Genomic DNA, 27,758 nt, shown 5'->3' with positions numbered 1-27,758 from the left:
CCCTCCTCCACCCCGAGCCAGCCAGTCCCCGCCCTGGGACTGGATCGGAGCCGGCGCCCCCCAGAGGGGAAAGGCCCCGTGCCCCATTTCCCCCTCCTCCACCCCGAGCCAGCCAGTCCCCGCCCTGGGACTGGATCGGAGCCGGCGCCCCCCAGAGGGGAAAGGCCCCGTGCCCCATTTCCCCCTCCTCCACCCCGAGCCAGCCAGTCCCCGCCCTGGCCTGTTCTCCTTGGGGCTGCTGGCTCTGTGTGGGGCAGGCGGGTCCCGGGGCAGGGAGGGGCCCCACATTGTTGCCAGGTTTTATCATCGGCTCCCAGAATTTCCTGTGGAGGCAGAACAAAGCCTGGGCCGGACCCCCCCCCACCCCCCAGGCCTGGCTTTCAATGGAGCCTTGTGTGGCCGCCAGCGCTGGACAATGGGCCTCTGTGCGCGGCTGGGCCGGGGGAGCCCCATGGGGCCGGGGTCAGCGGAAACCAGCGTGTGCCCGGGATGGGGACAGGGCAGCAGCCATGGGAGCCAGGATTCCCCACTGCCCCCCTTCCCCCACAGCCCAGCCCCCCGCAGGGCCCCTGCCCCCCTTCCCCCACAGCCCAGCCCCCCGCAGGGCCCCTGCCCCCCTTCCCCCACAGCCCAGGCCCCTGCTAACCCTGCCCCCCCCAGCTCCGCCTGGTGCCCCCACTGCTGACCCGCAGCCCCCTGCTAGCCCAGCCCTGCCCTGCCCCCGCCCAGCTCCGCTTGGTGCCCCCACTGCTGACCCGCAGCCCCCTGCTAGCCCAGCCCTGCCCCCCCAGCTCCGCCTGGTGCCCCCACTGCTGACCCACAGCCCCCTGCTAGCCCAGCCCTGCCCCCCCCCAGCTCCGCTTGGTGCCCCCAGTGCTGACCCACAGCCCCCTGCTAGCCCAGCCCTGCCCTGCCCCGCCCAGCTCCGCCTGGTGCCCCCACTGCTGACCCGCAGCCCCCTGCTAGCCCAGCCCTGCCCCCCCAGCTCCGCTTGGTGCCCCCAGTGCTGACCCACAGCCCCCTGCTAGCCCAGCCCTGCCCTGCCCCGCCCAGCTCCGCCTGGTGCCCCCACTGCTGACCCGCAGCCCCCTGCTAGCCCAGCCCTGCCCCCCCCAGCTCCGCTTGGTGCCCCCACTGCTGACCCACAGCCCCCTGCTAGCCCAGCCCTGCCCTGCCCCCCCCAGCTCCGCCTGGTGCCCCCACTGCTGACCCGCAGCCCCCTGCTAGCTCAGCCCTGCCCCCCCCCAGCTCCGCTTGGTGCCCCCACTGCTGACCCGCAGCCCCCTGCTAGCCCAGCCCTGCCCCCCCCAGCTCCGCTTGGTGCCCCCACTGCTGACCCGCAGCCCCCTGCTAGCCCAGCCCTGCCCCCCCCCAGCTCCGACTGGTGCCCCCAGTGCTGACCCACAGCCCCCTGCTCGCTCAGCCCTGCCCCCCCCAGCTCCGCTTGGTGCCCCCACTGCTGACCCGCAGCCCCCTGCTAGCCCAGCCCTGCCCCCCCCCAGCTCCGACTGGTGCCCCCACTGCTGACCCACAGCCCCCTGCTAGCCCAGCCCTGCCCCCGCCCAGCTCCGCCTGGTGCCCCCAGTGCTGACCCGCAGCCCCCTACTAGCCCAGCCCTGCCCCCCCCAGCTCCACCTGGTGCCCCCAGTGCTGACCCACAGCCCCCTGCTAGCCCAGCCCTGCCCCCGCCAGCTCCGCTTGGTGCCCCCACTGCTGACCCACAGCCCCCTGCTAGCCCAGCCCTGGGCTTCCCCCTCCCCCCAGCTCTGCCTGGCACCTCAAGGGAGTGCAGACAGCCAGGCAGATGGCCAGAAGCGGGTCTGAGGGTCCGTGCTGCTCCTGGTTTTACAGTAAGTTGGGGAAAGGAAGCAACTGAGAGGTGAAAGTCAATCCTGGGGTATCCAGGCCCCAAGTGTGTGTGGGGGGGGCGAAGGCCCAGCACAGCTGCTGCCCCCCGCAGCGGGGGTGGTGGCGCCTGGGGCGGGTCTCCTCTGATCTCCCTCCAGGGGGCTGTGGGGAGCTGTCAGGGCAGGACCACCCACCCCAGGCCTCTGCCTTTCACTGTTGAGCGGTTCCCACAGTGCAGAGCCAGGCAGGACAGCCAGGGCTGGCAGTGTGCCCCAAATTCCTGCCCGGGCACCACGCAAGCCCCATTGTGCTTCCCCAAGGGACTGGCACCAGCCCCACTCCCCCCGCAGCAAAGGCGCCTTGAACAGGCAGCCAAGAGCCAGTGAGGAGGGGCAGAGACTGGCCAGCAGCATCCACTGAATGGCTGCACGGGCAGGGATGGCATGCCCGGTGCTGACATGCAGCCACCTCTGCGTGGAGCAGCTGGGGAACAGCTGCAAATAATGCCGCAAAAGTTCAGGGCAGGAAGTGAGGAATCCAGCTGCAGCTGATGGGGATTTGCACAAGCTGCAGTTTAGACGTGACACAAATACACTGCCTGGGACAATCCATCTTCAGTGTCCCCATAGCACAGTGTCCCTTACTGAGCCCCCAAAGCACAGCGCTCATGGCTGAGCCCCCCACCCCGCTCCCTGCAGCACAGCGCCCCTGTCACGGACTCCCAGGTCGTGCCCACTTTTGGCCCGTGCAGTCCCTGGGAAGAACCCCCTTCAGTGCGACAGCCCTTCTCGGGGGTCCACTCTCTCTTGGGGGTTAAGCTCCTCCGGCCCCTGGGACTGCACCTCTCTGAGCCTTAGCACGCCTGTCTCTCGCCGTGGGCCCCTCAGGGAGTCCACTCGCTCTGGACCCCTGGGACCACCCACTCCCAGAGGGAATAATGCCACCTGTTCTCCAGACCGGAGCGACTCTCAGCCAGCGTAACACAGGAGGGTTTATTGAGCATCTGAACCCAGCAGAGGAAACTCTCAGGGCCTCAGGCCTGGCCTCCCCCAGCAAAGCACATCTAGGGGTCTCCCCTGCATCCAGGGGGGCTCTGCCTGCTCCCTCTCTCCAGTCCCGAGCCCCCCTGCTTCCCCACTGGGCATCTGATATCACCTGCCCCAAGCCCCACCTCTGTCCATTGTCTTTTCTCCAGGTAAACAGGGTCACCTGGGCCTCCTTTCCTCTCATCCGTCCTTTGTTCCCCTCTGGCTGGAACCGGCTGGTCAGGTCACCGGGGTCCTCTCTCCGCAGCCCATTGTCCTCCCACCGGCCAGAACCGGAACTGGTGACTCCCGAGCTGGGCCTCCCGGTCACCAGTCGCTGGGGTGTCCATTCTCCAGGCTGCTTGCTGGCCCTCTGTAACAACAACCCCGCTCCCCCACCACCTCGTTAAACCAGTAACACCCAGGGAAACTGAGTCCCATCCCCTCTGCATGCATACCATTGAAAACAACAAGAAAAGCCCCTGCTTCATCACAGCCCCCTGCTGAGCCCCCTGCAGCCCAGCGCCCCCTACTGACCCCCTGCCCCGCTCCCTGCAGCCCAGCGCCCCCTACTGAGCCCCTGCCCCGCTCCCTGCAGCCCAGCGCCCCCTGCTGAGCCCCTGCCCCGCTCCCTGCAGCCCAGCGCCCCCTGCTGAGCCCCTGCCCCGCTCCCTGCAGCCCAGCGCCCCCTGCTGAGCCCCTGCCCCGCTCCCTGCAGCCCAGCGCCCCCTGCTGAGCCCGGGTTCTCCTGCCTGCTGTGGAAGGGGAGTTGGGCTCTCGTGTTTAGAGCCAGGACCTATGAGATCTAACTATGAGGTTCAAGGGTGCTGGAACAATTTTTATCATGGGGGTGCTGAGAGCCATTGAACCAAACTGTAAACCTGTATAATACGGAAACCACTTCAAGACAGGGTGCTGCAGCATCCCCCGCATCCCTAGTTCCAGCACCTATGACGAGACCCCAGCTCCCCGCCCTGAACTGGGGAGAGAACCCGGGAGCCTTGGCTCCCAGCTGATGATCCATCCTGCCCACACCAGGTCTCGCTGTTAAAGTGAATGGAGGTCCCCAGTCCTGCTGCTGGCACCCCCATGGCAGGGCTGGAGGTGCCCATCACCGGTTCTTTAACCTTTCCCAGCATCAGCTGCAGCACCGGTGTCACGGAGTGTGGGGGAGTCCAGGCCCTGCACCCCTCTTCCTGGGATTCACTGAGACTCTCAGCCAGCCAGTAAAACGGAAGGTTTATTGGACCACAGGAAAACAGTCTCAAACAGAGCTTGTGGGTACAACCAGGACCCCTCAGTCAAGTTCTTCTGGGGGAGCAGGGAGCTTAGACCCCAGCCCTGGGGTTCCCTGCGTTCCTCCACCCAGCCCCAAACTGAAACTAAACCCCCCCAGCAGGTTCCCCTCTGCAGCCTCTGTACAGTTTCCTGGGCAGAGGTGTCACCTCCCCCTCCCGGCTCAGGTGACAGGCTCTCAGTTCTCCCATCCCTAGGGCACATTCCCAGGTCAACGCTCCCCCCTCCCTGCTGCCTCACATCGTCACAACCCGCCCTCCCGCTTTATCTCCAGGGGCCAGGCTGTGCCAGGGCTCTCGCTGCTGGGCAACGTCTGCATCTGGGAACGGCAAATACAGAGCTGGGAGGGAATGTCCTGAACACACAGACAACTAGGACCTGCTCCCGGCCCTGGGCTCCCTGCCGGTGCCCCTCACTCCCGACCTGCAGCCCCTACTGGCCCAGTCCTGCCAGCTCCCTCACTTCTGCCCCAGAGCCCTGACAGCCCCCCTCACTCCGGCCCCATAGCCCCACCGACCCAGTCCTGCCTGCCCCTCTTACTCCCACCCCACAGCCCCACCGGCCCAGCCCTGCTGGTGCCCCTCACTCCCGCCCCACAGCCCCTGCAGGCCCAGCCTGTCCTGCCTGCACTCCTCACTCTCAACCTGCAGCCATTGCTAGCCCAGGAATCCCTCATTGAATGTTGACTTCTAGCATGCTGCATAATCCTGCAATTCTGTTACCCACAACCACCCAGGAACTCAGGGCCCCCCAACCCCACTCCCTTCACAGAGGCAGGGCAAGAACCCAGGAGTCCTGACTCCCAGCCTGCCTGCTCTAACCCACCAGACCCCGCTCCCCTCACAGAGCTGGGGAGAGAACCCAAGAGTCCTGGCTCCCACTCTGACACTTTGCACACTGACACACAAGAGGGGACCACGCAGAGACCTCCAAACTCGTCTCCATGGTGCCCGGCCCCCGAGGGGCTGCCCGATCCCTGCTGCGCTGCCTGGATCAGCTCCTGACTGGCTGAGGTGGAGGATCTAGGCTCAACCCTCCCCCCCTTGGAGCCCAGGCAGCCAGACCTGTCTCCACCTGCCTGGGTGTGGTCTGGACCCTGCCCTACTTAACCAGCTGAGCCAGGAGAGGGCTGAGCTGTACTGTCTGTGCCTAGCTGCTGTTGCTGCTCTGCCCTGGGTAAGTCACCTGGTACTGCCCTTACTGGGCTGGGGGATCCTGGCCCCAGTGTGGAGCTGCTGCCTGTTGCTGGGCTGCCGGGGGCAGATTGTCTGGTTGCCCTGGGAGTGGGTATTGGGGTGAATGTGCTGAGCGCCTGGCTTCTATTCCTGGCTTGGCTGCTGGCATCCCAGGCTGGCCTTGCTCTGTGCCTCAGTTTCCCCATCTGTAAAGTGGGGAGGATGAGGCCAATGGCATTTTGGGATGTATAAGTAGGGGCATTGCCAGCAGATCGAGGGACGTGATCGTTCTCCTCTATTCGACACTGGTGAGGCCTCATCTGGAGTACTGTGTCCAGTTTTGGGCCCCACACTACAAGAAGGATGTGGAAAAATTAGAAAGAGTCCAGCGGAGGGCAACAAAAATGATTAGGGGACTGGAACACATGAGTTTTGAGGAGAGGCTGAGGGAACTGGGATTGTTTAGTCTGCGGAAGAGAAGAATGAGGTGGGATTTGATAGCTGCTTTCAGCTACCTGAAAGGGGGTTCCAAAGAGGATGGATCTAGACTGTTCTCAGTGGGAGGAGATGACAGAACAAGGAGTAATGGTCTCAAGTTGCAGTGGGGGAGATCTAGGTTGATATTAGGAAAAACTTTTTCACTAGGAGGGTGGTGAAACACTGGAATGGGTTACCTAGGGAGGTGGTGGAATCTCCTTCCTTAGAAGTTTTTAAGGTCAGGCTTGACAAAGCCCTGGCTGGGATGCTTTAGTTGGGGATCGGTCTTGCTTTGAGCAGGGGGTTGGACTAGATGACCTCCTGAGGTCCCTTCCAACTCTGAGATTCTATGATCTGCCCTCTACAAGTTAAAATGCTACAGGAGGGATGCTGGGTTGTGGGGGGTCTGTGCAGTGCTGGGAGGGGAGGGGGGGGCCCTGATCTGTGGGGAGGGGAAGGGGTCTGTGCGGGGCCTGGAGAGGGTGCAGTATTTCCCATTACGTCCTCAAAGATCCTGGGGGCCAGGGCTGCCCCTGCCCCGTGTCAATGGCTGTTCTGGGTGGCCAGCTCAGCACTGAGGTTCTAGAGCTCTGAGGTCCCGGTGGCAGGTGCCTGGCACTGGGGTAGCGATGCCTGGTGCCAGCTGAGGGGGTTGCACTGCAATGTGAAAATGACCCGAGGCAGGCCTGGTTCACTGGGATTGTTACTGGAATTATTAATCCTGCCCCACCTGGGGACTAAGGGGTTACTGCTCTAGGGGGTTGCCTAGAAACACGATTAGCCTGAGCCGTGCTGCACCCTCAGCCTACCAGCTCCTGCCAGCAATGGGGAGAGAACCCAGGCGTCCTGGCTCCAAGCTCCTCTGGTCTAACCCCTAGACCCCACTCTCCTCCCCAAGCCAGGGAAAGAACCCAGGCATCCTGGTCTAATCCCTAGACCCCACTCTCCTCCCCAGGCCAGGGAAAGAACCCAGGACTCCCGGCACCCAGCCAGCTCCCTCCCCTCCCCTCCCCAGGGCAGAGCTGTGGTGGGCTGGACCCTTTGCTGCCCCAGGCGCCTCTGGGGCAGGGCAGAAAGAGGGGACCCTGGGAGGTGGGTTTCTATGGGCCACACCCTGGCCTGGCTCCCTGTGCAGCGGGATCAGCCAGCTCTGAGGCCTCAGGCTTGGGAGACGCCCTAACCCTGGAATCCGCCCGCCCCCCGGGAATCCTGGCAGCTCCCTGCTGCTCCCACAGCCCCAGCTGGCTCTAGGAGCGGGAGGTAGCTGAGCGCAGCGGCCCCCCTGCCCAGCAGACACAGGCTGAGCGGGAGCGGACAGCTGGTTGACGAAACCAGACAAATCCAGACTAGCCAGGGGATCCCTTTGCTCCTGGGAGAGGAATTCACCTTTGGCACAACGGCCTCAGGGTTGGGGTGGGGCTGGGCTGGGCGGGTTCTCCCTCGCTTGGAGACAGGGCGGCCTACTGGGTAGCTTGGATTGAGTCCTGGTCCTTCTCTGTGCCTCAGTTTCCTCAGTTGTACTGGGAGGCCGTGATATCGGCGTGCTCAGAGCCCTACTGATGAGAAGTGCTAGGTGGGGGCTGGGGGCCATCCTGACACCCAGACTGGGCATCTGGGGCTTGAGTCCCTGGGATGTCCTACTGGGGTGACTTGACCGGGGCAGTTCAATGGCTCCAGGTGTCCCAGCCCTGCCTTCGGGAGGCACTCTCCATCTGGGGGCAGAGCTGAACCCTGGCCATGTGATGCTGGTGGGGCAGGGCTCAATCCCAGCCTGGTTCAGGGGTGTCGGACTGTCTCCTGTGTTGGAGTGACCCCCCCCCCCGGCCCTCCCCTCTGCGCCTTACCCCAATGGTACAGACCTGACCCTGGCTGCAGCTCTGCCAGCAGATATAGCACCCCTAGGAGAGGGGGCAAGGTTAAGGATGACGGGGAGGAGTTAAGGACATTCCAGCTCTGCCAGCTGCTATGACCTCCTTGGGAGAAGGGGGTGGGCTAAGGCTTGGCTGAGGGATGTCATCTCTCTTGTCCTGGAGGGGGCTGGGTGGGTGGCCTAGTCTCTGGGGCAGCAGGGCTAAGGGGCCCTGGGTGCCTGGCTTGGGGGGAGGAGCCTGTTGAGCTGGCTGAGGCCCTCCCACCTTTCCAGAGCTGGGGGAGGAGCTCCCTGTCCCATTGCCAGTCCTAGCCTATCTTCTACCATGTGCCACCCTTTGGACCCCTGGGGGACTCCTAGGAGTCCTAGGGGACTCACTGGGGGTAGGGTGGCGGGGGCACTTCAGCCTGGGCTGTCACTCCTCTGATGGGGTGGGAAGGGTAGAGGCCTAAGGAAAATGGAGCAGCTGGGGGAAGGATACCAGCCTGGATTGGTCCAAGGAACCCAGGAGTCCTGACTCCCAGCCCCCACGCCTGCTCTAACCCAGTGGAGACCCCACGCCCCTGCCAGAGCTGGGGGTAGAACCCAGGAGTCCTGGCCTCATGACCCTAACTCTTTCTTTTCTGCCCCATGCCAGATCCAGCAAGCCCTGCTGTGATGGGGGCATGTGTGCCCTGGTGCTGCTCGGGCTTGGCGTTGCCCCCACTCCCCCATCTGAGCACTGGGGAATCGGCCCAAGGGCCACTCAGAGCAGAAGGGGAGGATGCTGACCCAGAGAGGTGCAGCAAGCCAGTGGCACAGCCAGGATGGAACCCAGGTGTCCTGGCTCCCCTCCCACCCTCAGCTCTAACCACTGGACCCCACTCCCCTCCCAGAGCCAGGGATAGAACCCAGGAGTCCTGATCCAGCCCTGGCTATGCTCCCCACCACCCCACACGCTTTGTGGACCGTTTCTGGCCAGTTGCATTGGCCCCTCAGGGAGTCCACTGGCTCTGGGCTCCCGGGGCCTCCACGCCCAGAGGGAGCAAAGCAGCCCCGGTCTCTAGCCTGCAGGGACTCCCAGCCAGCGTAACACAGGAGGGTTTATTGAGCATCTGAACCCAGCAGAGGAAACTCTCAGGGCCTCAGGCCTGGCCTCCCCCAGCAAAGCACATCTAGGTCTCTCCTGCATCCAGGGGGGCTCTGCCTGCTCCCTCGCCAGTCCAGCAGCCCCCTCCTTCCCGCCGAGCATCCTATATCCCCTTCCCCAACAGCTCCTCCCCTGTCCTTTGTCCTCCGTCCCAGGTAAACGGGGCGCTGGGCCCCTCTCTCTTCCGTCCTTTGTTCCCCTCTGGCTGCAACCGGCTGGTCAGGTCACTGGGGTCCTCTCTCCGGACCCCGCAGCCCTTTGTCCTCCCACTGGCCAGAGCCAGCTGCCAAGCTGGGCTGGGCCTCCTGGTTGCTAGGATACCGCATCTCCAGGCCATTCTCTGGGGGTCCCGGCTGCGAGGTGGGGTCCCAGGCAGGGCTCTGCGTGCTCGGCTGACTGACCTTGCCGGTTACGAACCCACGGCCCAAGCTGGGGAGAGAGCGAGCGCCCTCAACTGACAGAAGAAGCCTTCATGTCTAGGGGGCACCGCTCTGATCCAGCCCCAGGGTGGGGGCTAGCTGGCGGGGGGCAGGAGGCAATGGGGCCTTTTACCGCTAGGGGGCACCACTCTGATCCGGCCCCAGGGGTGGGGGCTGGCTGGCTGGGGAGAGCTGCAGGGGTACGGGGAAATGGGGCCTTTAACTTCTAGGGGGCACCAGCTCTGATCTGGCCCCAGGGCGGGGCTGGCTGGTGGTTTGGGGAGGGGGCGGGAAATGTGACACGGGGGCCCAGGCAGATGTTGGTTTAACGTTGGGGAGTGAGGTCTGGGGGGGACCCAGGAGTCCTGGTGCTGGCCCCTTCTCAGCTTTAACTGCCCTGCCCCTTTGTGTAGGGACCTGCCCCCCAGACGTGGTTCCAGGATGCAGCCAGTGACCACCGGCCTCCTGCTGCTCTTGGCAGGTGAGAAGCTCCCCACAGTGCCCCCTGCTGGAAGAGGCTGGGGCTGGAGTAGCCAGGAGCTCCCCCTCTGCCAGCTCTCCTGCCCTGCTCCCCACAGCGCCCCCTGCTGGGAGTCCAATGCTATTTTCTCTTTCAGCAGCGTTTCCTGCCCTGAAGGCTGAACACCCTATGGGTGAGTTCACCCTCTGCTCTCCTGCTGCCAGCATGGTCCTGAGCTGCCCTGGGAGGCGGGAGGGAGCAGAGGGGACTCACTGGGGGTAGGGTGGCGGGGGCACTTCAGCCTGGGCTGTCACTCCTCTGATGGGGTGGGAAGGGTAGAGGCCTAAGGAAAATGGAGCAGCTGGGGGAAGGATACCAGCCTGGATTGGTCCAAGGAACCCAGGAGTCCTGACTCCCAGCCCCCACGCCTGCTCTAACCCAGTGGAGACCCCACGCCCCTGCCAGAGCTGGGGGTAGAACCCAGGAGTCCTGGCCTCATGACCCTAACTCTTTCTTTTCTGCCCCATGCCAGATCCAGCAAGCCCCTTCTTTTATGGTAAGTGCTGCTCCTGCCATCTCCCTCCGCTGGCATCTCCCGGGGCAGGACCCCGCCAGCTGAGCCTGGCACAGGGAGGGGCTGGACTAGCCAGGCCAGTCTCCTGCCCTCTCATGGGGAGCTGGGAAGTAGCCTGGGATGGGCTGTGGAGAGCCTGCACTGGACCAAGGGGTGGGGGAGGAAGGGAGGATGGATTGGATGGGGGGAAGAGGGTGGGGGAGTGGAGGGATTTGGGGATCTAGTTGGGGGTTCTGGGTGTGGGAGGATAGGGGAGTCAGGGATGGGAGGGATTCAGGGGATGTGGTGTTGGGCGGGGAGGAATTGGGGGGCAGGGGGATGGAGGGATTTGGGGGATGTGGTGTCAAGTGGAAGGATTTGGGGGGGATTTGGTGGGGATTCAGGGGACATGATTGGGTGGGGGGATTTCATGGGGGGGTTGGGGGACATGGGGGGATGTGGTGTTGGGCGGGGGGATGGGGGGTTCAGGGAATGTGGTGTTGGGTGAGGGGTTCTGGGGGTGGATCTGGGAGCATGGGGGTGGGGGTATAGCTGAGCTGCCCCTCTGCAGCAGAGGGAGATGATTTAGGGGTCCCCTTAGGCCAGGTTCTTACGGCTCCTCTTCCCCCAGACTGGCACCGCCTGCGGGTCGGGGGGCTGATCGCCGCTGCCGTTCTCTGCACCCTGGGGATTGTCGTGCTGCTCAGTGAGTGGGGTGGGGGCAGGGACTGGGGAGGGGGTCTCAGCACCCAGCAGGTGAGGGTTGGCTGGGGGTGTCCCAGGGCCCTAGGAAGGTAGGTGGGGGGGCCTCAGAACTGGGACGGTGTCCCAGTGTCCATGGGGTGATGGGGAGGGGGGTGTCCCTGTGCCCTAGGGGTGTCTCGGCAGCAGGAGGGTGGAGGTGGGGTGGGGATATTCTGGCACCTGAGGAAATTGGGGGTTGTCTGCACTGAGCATCTGTCACTAGCGGTGGGGGGGCAGTGATAGGGGGGCAGCTGTTCCTGGGTGGAGGGGATCACTGCTTCTCCCCCACCAGGTTTGTGTCTAACCCTCCCCCCCCCTTTTTTTTCCCTAGGTGGAAAATGCAAATGCAAATTTAACCGCAAAGCCAGGTAGGGGGTGGGGTCTGGGGGGTTCAAGGGGGGGGGTCATGCTACACTTTGGAAGAGGTGGGGTCATGCTGTGGCTGGGGATGCAGGGGGTTCTGCTGGGGGTGTGTGGTGTGAATTGGGGGAACCAGTGGGGGTGGGGTAGTGAGGAGGGGGCATGGTGTGTGGGTGGAGGGGTCAGGCTGGGGCAGTGGGAGGTCGTGGTGTTGGGGGGGGGCGGGTAACGTTCCAAATGCCCATAACCCCCTCTCTTCCTCCTCAGCCGGCGACCAAATGAGCCCCTGCACCTCATCACTCCTGGTAAGTCCCCCAACCCCTCTCCCTTTCCTGGTTGGCCCAGGGGGGATGCATTGGATTCTGGGGGGTGGGAAGGGGATCTCTAAACTTGTCACCCTGACCCTTGTGGGCTGCCTCCTGCTTCCCTATGTCGCCCCCTACTGGCTGCTGGCGGGAGAGACCTCTCAGGCTGCAGAGGGGAGGGGGTCCTATGTGGGGCTAGTGGGTTGCATGTTTTTCCCCACCCCCAGCTCCACAGACTGCTCCCATGGCTCCTTTGTAAGCGGGTCTGTTCCTCTTTTTCCCCCACCCCCATCTCTCCGCAGGCAGCACCAGTAACTGCTGAACCAGGATGGTCCCGGTGCCAGGTCTCGCCCGGGGCGCTGGCTCCTTGCTGGGACATCCCGTCCCCCCACCCTCCCCATCTAGGGAAGTGGGAGGGGGAGAAGTTTTTTAACTGAACTTTCCACGCTGGGGAATAAAAGTCTCCTGAGCTTGAAACCCTGAGCAAGTCATGGGTGCCTTTCCCCGCCGTGGGGCACCAGCTTCCATCCGGCCCGGCGGGGGGACAGGACTGGCTGACTTGAGGGGGGGCAGGGAATGGGACAAGGGGCCTTTCCCCTCTAGAGGGCGCCAGCTCCCATCTGGCCCCAGGGCAGGGAGGTAGGACAAGTGGGCTCTCCCCCTCTAGGGGGCGCTGGCTCTGGTGTAGGGAAGGCCCCGGTGGCTATGGGGCAGAAAACCAGCAGGAGAACCCCAGGAAAGCTCCTAGTTCCAGCAGAGTGTAAGGAACCTGCAGCGTCCCGTGAAAATGCGTTGAATTGGCTGAACTCTTGATGAAACCCTGGCTGGGCTGGCCAGAAGCCTGGGGGCCAGGCCCTGCACTCAGTGCACACCTAACTACTGGCCAAGAAAGGCCCAAGTTGCCCCCAGTTTGCAGGCTGGGCATGGGATGAACCACAGGCATCCTGCCCCTACTCAGCTGCTCTGTGCCAACTCCCGCTTCTGGCTGGGCCCTTGCCAGCTGCTCACACAGGCAGTGCCAAGCAGCCAGCCCTTCTGCCCTCCATGTAACCCTGTGGGCGGGGCACACCGCTGGCCCTGGGGAGCCCTGGGTCCAATCCCACTGTGCCGCAGGGGAAGACAGGGTTGGGAGAGGGGTTTCCAGCTCTCAAAGGCTCTCCTCCCTGCCCCCTAGCGTCCTTTTCTTGCAGCCCTGGCTAGCTCGCCTGGGTCCCGCTAGACAGGGTGCCACGGCTGGCCACCAGCGCTCTTGGGAGCCTACCTCCCTAGCTCCCTATCCAGTGGCTACCCCATCTCTGGGGCTCCTAAACCCAGGCTGCCTGGGTTAAACTGCCCTTGCCCTGCCATTACAGCTTCCCTCTCAGTTGAGCCAGGCCTGCCCCAGGGGTAGTTGGGCAACACCTGTGCCCATCCTTTCTCCCTGGCCGCAGGGAACCTGCTCTCCCCTGGCCCAGCTGCCTGCTGTAGCCACAGGGCTGAAGGGGGAGGAGCCAGGCCGTGTCCTTAGCCATATTCCAGTGCAGCATTAGGCCGGCATGGCTGGGCTTCCAGCCCGAGTCCTGGCAGGGGGGACTGCCGCCAGAGCCACTGGGCCAAGGGGAATGTTCTGGAACTGTAGGGAGCCTGTGTGACTCAGTTTCTCTCTCTATTTTGCATTGTTACCTCAGGGGTGCGAAACAGTTAACGCTGTGCCAGGAGCCAGGAACCCGTGGTCTGTGCCCCAAAGCTGGGGGATGGGGACCTGAATGGGACTAGCTGAAACCTGCCCTCTCAAGGGTGGAGTCAGAAGGCCCGTGGGAGCCTGAGGGGGCCATCAAGCACCCTCCCCCCAACACACACACAGGGGAAGGTGATTTTGCCCCCCACCTCTCAGCAAGGGGAGCAGTGCCAGCGAACAAAGGGGGGAGGAGGATTAAGGGCTGCCCTAGGAAGGGGCGCAGGGTATGCAGCCAGATGGCCCTGGGTACCCAATGCCCTTCCAGCCACACCCCTCTCCTCAGCACTTCCTATTGGCTACTTTAGGCTCCTCCCCACTCAGCCTGCTGGCTCTGGTGGGGCTCAGCCAGTGCCTGATGTTCCCATGGTTGTGGGCACCAAACGTGCGGTGGGGGGCACTGGGGCGGGGGAGGGCCCTGGCAAGGTCGGTGCTGCCACACTCAGCATTGCAACAGCTAAATCCCCTAGGCCCAGGAGTCCTGGCTCCCCTCTGCCGCTCCCAGTGCCTGGGATAGATCCCAGGAGTCCTGGCTCCAAGTCCTGCCTTGCTCTACCCTCTAGACCCCACCCCTCCCAGAGCCGAGGTAGAACCCAGGAGGCCTGGCTGTCTCCCCCTTTCTCGTCTTTGCTCTGCCCCCCACCCCCCATCACAGCAGCACAGGGACAATATATAGTGTTATTTACAGAGCTCTGGCTGGCGTAATGGGGCAGGGGGCATTGGTCGTGTCTGGGGGAGGGGGACAGAGGAATGCTCCATGCTGTTTTTTCAGCAGCTACCTCCAACCTGTGTGCCCCCCGCCCATCCCAACATGGGCACTAGCTACACAGGCACCCCTGAAGTCCCTATTGCCCCCAGGGGCAGTGGAGGGTGGGGGGATGGGGCACCTGTAGCTGAAACTGCTGGTTAGTGACCAGCAGGGGTGGCAAGGGTTAAAATTCACCAGCTGGTTGAGGCCTATTGGACTGTCAAGTCCTGTGTTACTCCCCCAGCCCAGAGTGGGCCTAGCTAGCCCCATAGCCTCCCTTCCCCCTGGAGCTGGCCCATGAGCCATCTAGCCTGGCATCCTGTCCCCTCCCATCAGCCCCACGGGCCCATCTAGCCTGGCATCTTGTTGCACTGGTTCAGGCCCAGGGGGTGCCCAGCAGCTAAGAATCCAGCCTATGAGCCACCTGGATGGGGGGCCTTGATCACAATTTTATTTTAAAAGCAAAATTAAAAACCAAGGACAAATTAGTTGGAGAAAAGTAAATAAAATTCCAACTTAACGGGGAAAAAGGCAAACAAAACCTCCCTTTGAATGACGGGACAGGACGGCCCCCCCCCTTGGAACTGACCCCCTTAAACGGGAACTAAAACAAAGGGCAGTTGGGGTGGGGGTACCTGAATTTTCTATTTAATGTTTTTTAAAAAGGAAAGAAACAATGGAACGAAAACAAAGCAAAGTGTTTTCTCGGTACTGAGAAAAGTGACAGAATCAAAGCAACAGGGTATTATTGTGGGGGGAGGCTTAAAAGAGTAAATAAAATTAAACAATTAACGTGACTTTTAAAACTTTGAGACAAAATGACTCAGTAAATGAACCCGAACATTTAATGTAGGGGAGATGGAAAAAGATTTAAAGGCTAAAAAGGAAATGCCATCAAAGAAACATGAAATGAATGAAAAAGGTGGCAAATGGTTTTCTTTAATGACTCTGTGAAATGACTCAGCAGTTTAAAAGCAGGACCTGACTGAAAATTGAATTTTTTTAGTTAAGGAAAATTGTAAATGAATAAAAATTTGAAAAAGACACACCTGAAAGGGAAATGCTAACGATGAAAAAGCCACAGGACACTGGCTCTTAACCAGAAACCTTTGTAAAGAGGTGGGGAAAAAACAAGTCTCTGAAATCCATTTTTAAAAATGTAACGGGGAAACGGTTCTTAACCAACTCCAGAACCGATTTTAAAAGGCGGGCGGGCGGGCGGAGGGTTGGCATCGAAATAGGTTTGAAAAGTCGGTCCCTGCTGCTGTCCCCACCTAGTGGGCATCACTGGCACAGCCTCCTCCTGCTCCGTTCCCCCTTGTCTGGGGCCTGTTCTGCACCCCCAGTGGCCATGGCTGGTGCTGCACCCCCATTGTCTGTGTCTCTTTCTGAGCCCCAGTGGCCACGGCTGGTGCTGTACCCCCCCATTGTCTGCGTCCCCAGTGACCAAGGCTGGTGCTGCTCCCCCACATTGTCTGAAGCCTGTTCTGTGCCCTCGGTGGCCGTGGCCGGTGCTGCACCCCCATTGTCTGCATCCCATTCTGTGCCACCCGGTGACTAAGGCTGGTGCTGCTCCCCCACATTGTCTGAAGCCCGTTCTGCCCCCCTCTGCCCCGGCGCGGGGCTCAGGCACTCAGGTCGATGGTGATGTGCCGGTAGATCTGCGTGTCTCCCTTGAAGCTGGCGGCGAAGACGAAGTCCCGCTGGTGGACGGCCAGGTGGGCAAAAGAGCGGGGCGCCTGGGTGTTCAGCTCCTGGAAGCGGACAAAGAGGCCCGAGCGGGCATCGTAGCGGTAAACCTGGCTGAAGGAGTAGTCGTTGCCCAGCACGGCATAGCGGTGGTTCCCAATTCCCAGCGGCTGGAAGACCATGGAGCCGCGCGATGGCATGTGCTGGACGTCCCGGAACATGGAGCCCTCCCAGCGCATCACCTGAAGAGGCAGAGAGGACTGTGGGTTATGCCAGAAATGCCAGCAGGGCAGAGAGGCTGGAGATTACAGTGGATGAGAAGCTTGACTGGGATGATTTAGTTGGGGTTGGTCCTGCTTTGAGCAGGGGCTTGGACTAGATGACCTCCTGAGGTCCCTTCCAACCCTGATATTCTCTGATTCTATGGGTAATGCCAGACTGGAGGCAGAGGGCATCATGGGGGACAGAAAGCATGCTGAGAGAAGAGAATGATGGGAGTGGCTGAGTGGGAGCAAAGCAAGATGGGAGCATATTGGGGGCAGAGGCAAAGTCAAGAGTATGGTGGGAGAAGCTGAGCAGAGACAGAGAGCATTATGGGAGCAGAGCATGCTTGGCCCAGTCAGAGCATTCCGGGAGCAGAGCATTCTGGGAGCACTGTGAGCAGGGTACAGCGGGGGCACACTGCAGGGTTGCTGGATGCATGCAGGGCATGCTGGGAGCAGGGGGGTGCATGCCGGATGCAGGGCATGCTGGGAGCAGGGGGGTGCACACCAGGCACAGGGCACGCTGGGCACGCTGAGAACAGGAGGTGCACGCCAGGCACAGGGCACACCGGCACGGGGGGGCACGCTAAGCGCTGGGCAGGCGGGGAACAGGGCACATTGGGGGCACACTGGGAACGGGAGGTGCACGCTGGGCGCAGGGCACGCTGGGGACACGCCAGGCGCTGACCTTGGAGTCACCAATGAAGCGGGTCAGGCACACGTAGACGTCCCCGCGCAGGCGGAAGTGCTTAACGGCGTAGACGTCGTCCATGTCGGGGATATCCGTGTGGCGCAGGAAGGCACGGCCGGGCCGGCTCCACTGGTAGACCACGGGGCGCTGGGAGCTGCTGGCCAGGATGAGGCTGGGCCGGCCGGCGAGCTCCAGGAACTCCACGTGGGTGTCGCGGTGCCAGGCATGCAGGGCCTGGTGGGCGTAGAAGCCGCGCCCACCCCAGCGGAAGAGCGTGGTGGCCCCCGCCTTGGAGCTGTCGGCCACGGCCAGGAACCAGTCGCCGTCCACCCGGAAACTGGCCAGGGCGTTGGGCTTGCGGATGCGCTGCGGGCCCAGCTCCTGCAGCCGCACGAAGCGCCCCGAGGCCCCCTCCTGGCGCCACACATGGGAACCCCCGGCCAGCTGTGCCAGCACCACCAGCAGCCGCCCCTCCACCACCAGCGGCTTGCAGGCCACGGGCGACGAGCCTGTGGGGGCAGGGGTCAGGGGGCTGCCCAAGGGGACAGGGATCAGGGGGTTGCCCAAGGGGACAGGGATCGGGGGGTTGCCCAAGGGGTCAGGGGGGCTGCCCAAGGGGGCAGGGGGGCTGCCCAAGGGGACAGGGATCGGGGGGTTGCCCAAGGGGTCAGGGGGGCTGCCCAAGGGGGCAGGGATCGGGGGGCTGCCCAAGGGGTCAGGGGGGCTGCCCAAGGGGACAGGGATCGGGGGGTTGCCCAAGGGGGGCAGGGATCGGGGTGCTGCCCAAGGGGACAGGGATCGGGGAGTTGCCCAAGGGGGGCAGGGATCGGGGTGCTGCCCAAGGGGACAGGGATCGGGGAGTTGCCCAAGGGGGGCAGGGATCGGGGTGCTGCCCAAGGGGACAGGGATCGGGGGGTTGCCCAAGGGGTCAGGGGGGCTGCCCAAGGGGGCAGGGATCGGGGGGTTGCCCAAGGGGTCAGGGGGGCTGCCCAAGGGGGCAGGGATCGGGGGGTTGCCCAAGGGGGACAGGGATCGGGGGGCTGCCCAAGGGGGCAGGGATTGGGAGGCTACCCAAGGGGGGCAGGGATCGGGGGGTTGCCCAAGGGGGGCAGAGGTTAGAAAGAGGGAGGAAGGGAGAGGGGTTCAGGAAGGCTGCACAGGGGGAGGTTTTGGGGGGAAGGCTGTCCCTGGGGTGGGGAGATGGGTTAAGGGGGTCAGGGGATCTGCCTGGTGGGAAGAAAAGGGGCAGCTGAAGGTAGGGGTGCCGGGGGGGTGGGTGATCTCGTGGAGGGGAGGGGGCTGCTCCGGGGTACCCCTGGGGCAGGGCTCAGGGGGGCTGTGAGGGTATCCCTGCAGGTGGGGTGCAGGGGGCACTGGCAGACATGGTGGGGAGGCGGAGCACAAGGGGACTCGGGGGTAGCCGGGCGGGCTGGGGCCCTCGCTCACCGTTGATGGAGGCGTAGGCCCGGAAGGCCCCGTCCAGGTGGTCCCACTCAAGCAGGCTGCAGCGCCCTGCGAAGGGCTGGGTGATGGCCACGTGCTGCTCCCCCCGGTACCAGAACGGCTCCACCGCCAGCGCCTGGAAGGGCAGCGACTGGAACAGTACCAGCGCTGGTGGGGGTGGAGGTTAGACCAGGGCTGGGGAGCAGCTGGGCGCCTGGGTTCATCCCCAGCTCTGCGCTCTCTTCTGCTTCCTGTGCCAGCCTTGAGACAATAGAACCCAGGAGTCCTGGCTCCCAGCCCCCTGCATTGGACCTCCCTCCCCTCCTGGGTCTGGAGATAGAACCCAGGAGTCCTGGCTCCCAGCACCCTGCACTGGACCTCCCTCCCCTCCTGGGTCTGGAGATAGAACCCAGGAGTCCTGAGGCTTCTCACACAGCCAGCTCTGGAGCAGTTTGTGTCTCACCAGGAATTGGGTTGAGATGCAGCGAGGGCAATGAGCTAAGAATGGGTTCACCCGGGGCTGAGATGCAGCCACCTCTGGGGCGGGGCAGCTGGGGAACAGCCGCACATAACGCCGCATGGGGCCGGCTACCCGAGGCTGGGTGCAGCTGGCTCAGGGGTTCCGTACCGGTGGTAATGCAGTCAAAGTCCTGAAGGTGCAGCTGGCTCAGCCGGGTGCCGTTGAGCTCGGCCGGGCCCTGGCACTCGCCCAGCTCGGCGCTGGCATTGGTGCTGCTCAGCCACTCCACCAGCCACTTGATCCGGCAGTCGCAGTGGAAGGGGTTCCCCCGCAGGTCCCTGGTGGGAGAATCGCCCCGCGTGGGGCCGGGGGACATGGGGCAGGGGGGCCAGAGCCAGGCAGCAAGGCCCTCCTCTGCCCCTCCCCCCCACTGCTGCCCCGTCCTCACCCTTCATTTCTTCCTCCTCCTCTTTTCTGCCCATCTCTACCCCCCACCGCTCCTCCGCATCCCCTCCCCCACGCCTGCCCCCCAGTCCCGCCTCTGCCCCCCACTCACACGTGGGTGAGGGCATCCAGGCCCCGGAACAGGTGGCGTGGCAGCGTCTGCAGCTGGTTGTGTGCCAGGCTCCTGGACGGGGGGAGACGTCAGATGGGGAGGGCCCTTCGACACCGGCGCCCTTCCCCTCTGTGGGGTGTTTGCTCCCATCTGGCCACAGGGCGGGGGCAGGGTCCCGTGGGGACAGAGGGGTCCCAGTGTGTGTGTGGGGGGGTGGGGTGGGGGTTCCACTGGTACGGGCTGTCCGCGGGTCGGGGGGGAGTGTGGGGATAGGTTCCCTTGGGGGTTGCCCCATTGGGGGATTCATTTTAGGGGTGACAGGAGTGTCAGGGGGAGGGGTCCCCTTGGGGGGTGTCACATCAGGCTGATGTTGGGGTCCCTGGGAGGGTGTTAGTGCCAAGGAACCTCTGGTGTCAGGGATCGCAGGGGGATATCAGGGCTGGGTGTCAGGGGGTTCTTGGGGGGGTCTGTCAGTGTTGGGGTGGGGGGTGTTGGGGGGCCAAGGGGGTCAGTCACAGGGGTCCCTGGGGTCTGGTATTAGAGTGCTGGGGGGTCATCGTGGTCTGTCGATGCTGGGGAGCTGGTGAGGTCCCCAGAGTCCATCGGTTTTCGGGGGCCAGGGGGGTCACTGGGGTCTGTTGGTGCTGGGGGGCGAGAGGCCATGGGGGGGGGGGTGTCACTCACAGATGCACAAGCCCCTTGAGGCCCCGCAGTGCGTTCTTGGAAATGGAGCCGACTTTGTTGTTCTCGATGAACCTGCAAGGGGGGGGGCTCTGTCAGTGGGTCACGCCCTGTGTGCCCCCTGCTTCCCGCCCCCACAAAGTCCCCTGTGCAGACTCCCCCTTGCACCCCCACCCCCTCGCACACTCACAGATACTCCAGGTGCAGGAGTCCCACGAAGGCATCGTCCCTGATCAGCCCCAGGGTGCTGGATGTGAACAAGCTGGGGAGAGAGGGGGAGTCAGTGCCTGCCGGGACCCTGAACTCTTGACCTCCCTCAATCCCAGTCCACAGCCTCCGCTCCCCCCAGACAGCCTTGTCCTGGCTCCAGAAGGGGAGTGGGGCCTTATGGTTAGAGCGGGCGGGGACTGGGAGCCAGGACTCCTGGGTTCCCTTGCTTGCTCTGCTACAGACCTGCTGGGTAAATCTGGGCAAGTCATTTCCCTGCTCCGTGCCTTAGTTTCCCCTTGCCCCCTGTGTCTGTGTAGATGGTGAGCTCTGTGGGGCAGGGCCCATCCCTCACTGTGCCTGGGCGGCACCCGGCTCGGGGCTGTGAGCATTCCTGGGCTAACGGTGAGCACCTGCCCCCCACAAGACTGCCCCCTCAGCTGCTCCCTCTGAGCAGCACACATCCATTTGCACATGCACCTTCCCATATGCACTGGCTGACACACACCCATTTGCACACTCGCCTCCCCATACACACTGGCCAGCACACACCCATTTTCATGCTCTCCCTGCCCCCATGGGCTACCATGCACAGACATGGCTCCCCCTTGCACACTAGAGAGTTGGGGGCATTGGTCTCCTTACAGCAGCTGCAGGGATGGCGTCTGCAGGAAACTTCCCTCTTGGAGCTCAGTGAATCCGGATCGCACCAGGGACCTGGGGAGGGGAGACGGGGTGTGAGGGGGCTACGGGTCAGAACCGGCACCAGCACCGGTGCTGCACCCATCACCAGGACTCCCACAGAGAGGGCACAGCACCACGGGCAGCTCCAGAGCCAGGAGAGGAACCAAGTCCAGAACCAGCACCAACATCAGACCAGCACCAGCAGTCCAGAACCAGACCAGAACCAGCACCATCAGACCAACATCAGACCAGCGCCAGCAGTCCAGAACCAGACCAGAACCAGCACCATCAGACCAGCACCACCAATCCAGAACCAGCACCATCAGATCAACATCAGACCAGAACCAGCACCATCAGACCAGCACCAGACCAGAACCAGCACCATCAGACCAGAACCAGCACCATCAGATCAATATCAGACCAGCCCCAGCAGTCCAGAACCAGACCAGAACCAGCACCATCAGACCAGCACCACCAGTCCAGAACCGGCACCACCTTCTGATCACAACCAGCACCGCCATCAGGAACAGAACCAGCACTAATATGAGACCAGAACCGACTTCAAACCAGTCCCAATAGCAAACCCAAAGCTGAACCAGAGCCAACACAGAACCAGAACTGACCATAAACCAGAACCAGCACCAGCCTCCTGCCAAGACCCAGGTTCAACAGCACCATTGAGAGAGGCAGCCTGGAGGCCCAAGCTAAAACCAGCTGGGAGGACGATGTTAATCAGGAAAAGGAGGCTGATAATTGGACTCATTTCAGAGCCCCGGAGAGACCCCAAAGCGCTGGCAGTCACTGGGTGGAGGAAGGCCGTGCTGGTTCCAAAACCAACCCGCTTTAGAGGGGCCGTGAGGGCGGTTCTACAACCTATACAGCGCCTGGATGGGAGGAAGGGGAGTGGTGAGTATCAGTGGGGGTGGGTTTATGTTTCCCTCCACATTGTTGGTGGTAATGTTGAAGAGCATAATTTATCTTTCTCCGTGGCCCAAGGGGCTCCTGGGACACATAAACAGAGGAGTCTTGAGTAGGGGCAGAGAGGTTCCTCGGCCCTGGTGTGTATACAGCTGGACTCCTGTGTCCAGTTCAGGAAGGAGGCGGATAAATTGCAGAGGAGCCAGAGAAGAACCAGGAGGAGGATTATAAGACCAGAAAAGTCCAGGAGCTCCATCGCTGTAGCTGAGCACAGCGCAGGTCCAGGGGTGACGTGATCCTGGCTAGAACAGAGCGTTAGTCCAGCAGAGGAAAGTCTAACATGGTCCAAGGGCTGGGAGTCAAAATTAGACAATTTCAGACTAGAAACAAGATGTAAATTGTTACTGGCGAGAGCATTAACCATGGGAGCAATTAGCCAAGGGTCGGGGATGCTCCCTCACTGGCAATGTTTAAGCCATGGTTGGACATTGTCGAACAGCTCTGCTCTAGGGATGACTTGGGCCCTTCTCCGACCTGGGAGTCCCACGAGATGCGCACAATAGTCCCTCCTGCCTTGGAACCTGGGACTCAAGCCAGAACCAGGCGCCCCCTGGCACTGAGCCAGCACCTCTATCACAGCACGACTGGTACCACTGCCAGAACCAGCCCCAGAGCCTTCCCAAGGGGACACCGGGAGCAAGGCCGCCAGCACCATCCAACCCAAACCAGCCCCCGCGCAACGCCCACCCCGGGTGCAGAGCTGTAGTGGAGCTGGTGAATGGCCCAGCACCAGAACCAGCACCTTAACCAGAACAGCCAGCAACCTCCGACCAGCACCAGCATCAGAACCAGCCCCAGATCAGAGCTGCTCCCAGAACCAGAAGCAGAACCAGCCCCAAATCAGAGCTGCTCCCAGCACCAGAACCAGCCCCAAATCAGAGCTGCTCCCAGAACCAGAACCAGCCCCAAATCAGAGCTGCTCCCAGAACCAGAACCAGAACCAGCACCAAATCAGAGCTGCTCCCAGAACCAGAACCAGCCCCAAATCAGAGCTGCTCCCAGCACCAGAACCAGAACCAGCACCAATATCAAATGAGGACCAGAACCAATGCCAGAATCAGCATCAATGTCAAACCAGAACTAGCACAAAGATCCAAGTGGCACAAAGACCAGCGGTGACACTGAACCAGTACCAGAACCGGTGCCAGAATCGGGTTCTCAGCAGGCCCCCTACCAGGGCTGACACCAGTGTCCCACCAGACACAACGCAGTCACCCACCCCAGCCGGCAAATAGACCAGAACCAGCCACAGCAACAGAACTGGCACCAGTGACCGATAAACCCAGCACCATTGAATCAGAACCAGAATCAAATCACAGCTCCAGCTTCCAGTAACAAGGGATTGTGTGACAGGGCAGGGTCGTGAGGAGGGGGGTGCAGGGGTGGCAGAGGGCTGCTGGGGGATCTTACAGGGAGGTGATGTCGGGGGGCAGTCCTTGGGGGACCCCGTCTGTCCTGTCACACAGTGCGTTGTCCTGGGTGCAGCTGCAGCCGATGGGGCATTTCCGCCGGGGGGCCCGGCGCCGCTCACCCCCCCCAGCCGCCAGCAGCAGTAGCATGAGCAGGGGGGCACAGGCCCATGGTCCCCCCCAGCCCATTGTCTGGCCCAGGGGCCCTGGGCTGCTCCCCCCTATACAACCCTGGGACCCCCTCCACGCTGGGGTCCTTCTACCTATCCCTGAATTCCTGATTCTTGCTATGCAGCTCTCTGCCACCCCTGTATCTCTCCCCCTAGTCACCCCTGTATCTCTCCCCCTATCCACCCCTGTATCTCTCCCCCTAGTCACCCCTGTATCTACCCCTCTATCCACCCCTGTATCCACCCCTCTATCCACCCCTGTATCCACCCCTCTATCCACCCCTGTATCTCTCCGTCCACCCTGTATCTCTCCCCCTAGTCACCCCTGTATCCACCCCTCTATCCACCCCTGTATCTCTCCCCCTAGTCACCCCTGTATCTACCCCTCTATCCACCCCTGTATCCACCCCTCTATCCACCCCTGTATCCACCCCTCTATCCACCCCTGTATCTCTCCATCCACCCTGTATCTCTCCCTCTATCCACCCCTGTATCTCTCCCTCTATCCACCCCTGTATCTCTCCCCCTAGTCACCCCTGTATCTACCCTGTATCTGTCCCTTTATTTTTCTGTCTAACCCTGTGTCTCTCCATCCATCCCCGGTTCTGTCCCGCTGTCCCCCTGCGATCTCGGTCAGTCCGCTTGTCGGTGCTCCCCCGTCCCGCAGTTCTTGTGGCCGTCCCTTCCTCTGTGAGTGGCAGTGCTGCCAGCCAATCGCGAGCCGGAGATGGGGAACCTTGGGGAGGGGGGTGTTGACCAGGGGCGGAGCCATAAGTAAAGAAAAGGAGGGGGGCAGCTCAGCCCAGGGGCTGGGAGAAGGGGCCGGGCACCCGGACTCCTGGGTTCTACCTCAGCCCTGGGGGGCACTGGGGTCTGGTGGTTAGACTTGGGGAGCGCTGAGAGCCAGGACTCCTGGGTTCTGTCCTGGCCGTGGGAGGGCTCAGCAGCTGCCTGGGCCATTCCCTGTTTGTGCCAAAAAGTGAAGCTCTGTGTGTCATGGAAGCAAACCATGTGGCTGGAGTGAGGGGGTGGGGGTCACCCTGGGGTGACGGGAGGGCGGGGGCAGCAGGGTTATATAATTTTTGGTGGTGCCCAGAACGGGTCCAAGTCCTGCACCCCCACCTGCCTAAGGCTCTGGGAGGGAGTTTGGGTGTGGGGTGCAGGCCCTGGGCGGGGGCAGGGAGTTGGGGTGCAGGAGGGGGTGCGGGCTCTGGCAGGGAGTATGGGTGCTGGGTGTGGGCTCTGTGCTGGGGCAGGGGTTGGGGTGCAGGAGAGAATGCAGGGGGCGGGCTCTGGGAGAGAGTTGAGGTGCAAGAGGGGGATGGGCTCTGGGAGGGAGGGGAAGGAGTTGGGGTGCAGGAGGAAGTGCAGGGTGCAGGTTCTGGGAGGGAGTGTGGGTGCTGGGTGCGGGCTTTGGGCTGGGGCAGGGGGTTGGGGTACAGGAGGGGGTGAGGGGTGCAGCACATACCTCAGGCGGCTCCCAAAAGCAACCCGCACGCCCCTACGGCAGTGGCTCCTACCTGGGGGGCCGGGAGGTCTCTGCATGTCGCTGGCTGCAGGGATCACCTCCGCTTCTCCCAAAGGTCGCAGTTCCAATGGCGGACACGGCGCTCAGGGCAGGGGCATGCATGGAGACACAGGGGCCGCAGGGACGTGCCAACTGCTTCTGGGAGTGGCGTGCCGTGCGAAGCAAGGGCAGGCAGGAAGTTGCTTTAGGCCCGCTGCACGTCTGGTGATGGCGGCAGGGGCCCCCAGTCCCTTTAAAATCATCTGGGGCAGCAGGCAGGGCTGGGGAGATACCCGGCCCTGACCATTGGTGGAGCCAGGCTGCCGGGCCTTGAATATTCCTGGAGCCCGGGCACCACGGGCCCATATAACTCACCACCCCTGGTGGGGGGAGTTAGCTGGTGGGGCAACTTGGCTCCACCTCCCCCCACCAACTAACCATGTACCCCACCCAGCATCACCAAGCTCCACTTACAGAAGCAGGCCCCACCCACAACCCCAGGTCACCGCCATTACAAAGAGCTAACAGGTGGTGTCAGTAGGGTTCAGAGTGAACATCCATGTGCTCGATGACCAGTAAGGGCTGGGACTGCATGATCGCATCCTACACCTGCTGTTAACCCTCTGCTAGCCGCAGAGCAGGATAATGATCTGCCATTGCCGCCAGTTACCAGAGTTACCCTGTACTCCCGGGACCAGAGGACACCACCCCACTCCCAGAGCCTGGGAGAGAAACCAGGAATCCTGACTCCCAGCCTCCCCTGCTTTGATCCCTGGAGTTGCCCCAGACACAAAGAAAGCCTCATAGATGGCGGGAACTGGGGGGGGTGCAGGATCGTCGCAACTCCTACTGTAGACAGGGCCCGTGTCTGTCTGCCCAGAGAGGGCAGGGCTTATGGCTAGTTAACCTCCCCTGCCCACATCCCATCCCTCTGCTCCAGGCAGGAAATGGGACATGAGCCTTTCCCCTCTAGGGGGCACCAGCTTTAGGAGGGCAATTGGGGCTTGTTGTTAGAGCGGGGAGTGGTACTGGGAGCCAGGACTTCTGGGTTCTATCCCTGGCTCTGGGAAGAGAGTGGGGTCTAGTGTTTGGTGGGGGGCTGGGAGTCAGGACTCCTGGGTTCTTTCCCCGACTCTGCCTTCCCCCTCCCAGGCTGGTTCCTAATCTTCCTGCTATCCCAGCTGTGCCCCCTCACCCAGAAATGCCTGCTCAGATGCTCAGGACCAGGGGTGGATTGTGGGGGCTGGGGGACAATGGGCCCAGCTGTCTGGCTGCCCGCCAGTCCCTGGGAGTGGGATCCCAGCCCGGAGCTGGCATTTCCCCTCACACAGGGGCCTTTGTCCTGTGATGGGGGGTGGGAATCTGGGTGGTGGAAACACTCCCTGCAGGGAGATGCCGGGGGTACTGGGGGGTGAGGGGGAAGGAGGCTGCAGCTGGGCAGAGGGCTTGGAGGTGTGAGTGTGGCTGGGGGGGATGGGCCCTAACAATGGGATCCGCAGCTGGAGTAAGGCTAGAACAGAGAGAGAGAGAGAGAGTGTGTGTCCCTGCTGCCCCCTGCTGGAGGGGACAAGCCCTGCTGGAGGGAGGGCGGGGGAGGTGGCACCCTGTGCTTTCTTCCCGAGTGAGAATTGTGATCAGGAACCAAGAGTCCTGACTCCCAGCCCCCCTGCTGTAACCACTAGACCCCACTCCCCTCCCAGAGTCTGAGCTCACTTGTAACTTGGCTGTGCTACACTAGTCAGTGACTGTGTATGTGTGTGAAGGAATAGCAGAAATCTTGTTAGGTTTAATGACCACCTGACTCCTCTTCTTCCTGCTCAGGATCCCAAAGTGCCAGGACATTAACATTATAACATCATCCCCCTCCCTGCCCCGCCCCACCCCGCCCCAGAAACACGACCTCTCCCCTCTTTGGAATCTGCTGGATTCTGTGCTTTGCGTGGATTTATGATTCCACATACGCAGCCACCTCTGGAGCAGGGCAGCTGGGGAAAAGACGCACATCACACTGCATGGGGATGGCTTGTCCGCCCTGAGATGCAGCCACCTCTGAGTCGGGGCAGCTGGGGAACAGCCATTTAGGACAGGAAGTCCTAACCAACCTGTGTCAACCAGGAGCTAGAACAGAGGCAGTCTGAACTGGGCTCTGGCCCAGACACTGGGGTTCACACTCCAGCTTGGCCTATCAAACTGCCTTCAGGCCTTGGGATCTTTACTGGCCATGAAGCGTCTGTCCCAGCCCTGCAGGGGGGTGCGTGGAATAGGAGGGACGATCCTGGCCAGTGGCCACCCACAGTTCAATTCCACATGGGGGCAGCAGTGGGACCCAGAGAGAGGGAGCTGCCCTGCAGCAGCCGCTTCTTCCCCCAGGGCCCGCCCCAGCCCTCTGCCCCAGTTTAATGACCCCCAGCTCCCCCCTGGCCAACCTGCAACCAGGAAACAGAATCCACCCAGCCAGGCTATACACAGGGACACGTCACCCCGACACCCAGTCACACCCGGATACACTGTCACCCCAACAGCTACACCAATACCCCGACAATCAGACACACTATCACCCTGACAGCCACACTGACACCCTGACAGCCATAGCAATACCCTGACACACTGACATGCTGTCACCCTTACAGTCACACTGATACTCCAACCCACTAACATGCTGTCACCCTGAAAGCCACACCTATACCCTTACACACTGACACATTGTTGCCCCGACAGCCACACCAATAGCCTGACACTGCTGTCCCCCTGACAGCTACACCGTCAACCTGACAGCCACACCAATACCCTGACACACTAACACGCTGTCACCCTGACAGCCACATTGATACATTGACACACTGACACAGTCACCCGGACAGCCACACTGAGAGTCACCCCAACACACAGCCACACTG

At 62.3% G+C, this 27,758-nt stretch overlaps 2 protein-coding genes across 4 annotated transcripts; one reads left to right on the top strand and one right to left on the bottom strand.

Annotated features, from left to right (window-relative positions):
• The first annotated feature begins 4,498 nt into the window (after positions 1 to 4,498).
• Positions 4,499 to 12,138, top strand: LOC311512254 (FXYD domain-containing ion transport regulator 3-like). 2 transcript variants are annotated; one of them, XM_084613386.1, is made up of 8 exons: positions 4,499 to 5,345; positions 9,653 to 9,720; positions 9,860 to 9,892; positions 10,232 to 10,255; positions 10,884 to 10,958; positions 11,328 to 11,364; positions 11,624 to 11,661; positions 11,964 to 12,138. In XM_084613386.1, exons 2-8 carry the CDS (start codon positions 9,681 to 9,683, stop codon positions 11,981 to 11,983), a joined length of 267 nt encoding a protein of 88 aa, XP_084469512.1. In that variant the 5' UTR covers positions 4,499 to 5,345; positions 9,653 to 9,680; the 3' UTR covers positions 11,984 to 12,138. The 2 variants fall into 2 exon arrangements, with proteins under 2 accessions (XP_084469512.1, XP_084469511.1); XM_084613385.1 differs by having other exon boundaries at positions 4,506 to 5,345; positions 9,857 to 9,892.
• Positions 12,139 to 12,219: 81 nt separating this feature from the next.
• On the bottom strand, positions 12,220 to 23,496 carry LOC311512238 (leucine-rich glioma-inactivated protein 1-like). 2 transcript variants are annotated; one of them, XM_084613353.1, is made up of 9 exons: positions 23,186 to 23,496; positions 20,759 to 20,830; positions 20,097 to 20,168; positions 19,910 to 19,981; positions 19,226 to 19,297; positions 18,838 to 19,007; positions 18,213 to 18,377; positions 16,764 to 17,275; positions 12,220 to 16,054 (listed from the first exon to the last, which is right to left on the bottom strand). In XM_084613353.1, exons 1-9 carry the CDS (start codon positions 23,371 to 23,373, stop codon positions 15,749 to 15,751), a joined length of 1,629 nt encoding a protein of 542 aa, XP_084469479.1. In that variant the 5' UTR covers positions 23,374 to 23,496; the 3' UTR covers positions 12,220 to 15,748. The 2 variants fall into 2 exon arrangements, with proteins under 2 accessions (XP_084469479.1, XP_084469480.1); XM_084613354.1 differs by lacking the exon at positions 19,226 to 19,297.
• Between the last annotated feature and the right edge of the window lie 4,262 nt (positions 23,497 to 27,758).

The sequence above is a fragment of the Lepidochelys olivacea genome, assembly GCF_965140295.1.
Source record: "Lepidochelys olivacea isolate rLepOli2 genome assembly, chromosome: 24".
In the NCBI taxonomy this organism is placed as follows: Eukaryota; Metazoa; Chordata; order Testudines; family Cheloniidae; genus Lepidochelys; species Lepidochelys olivacea.
The sequence above is the reverse complement of the archived record's forward strand: the minus strand, read 5'-3'. Positions and strand labels throughout refer to the sequence as shown.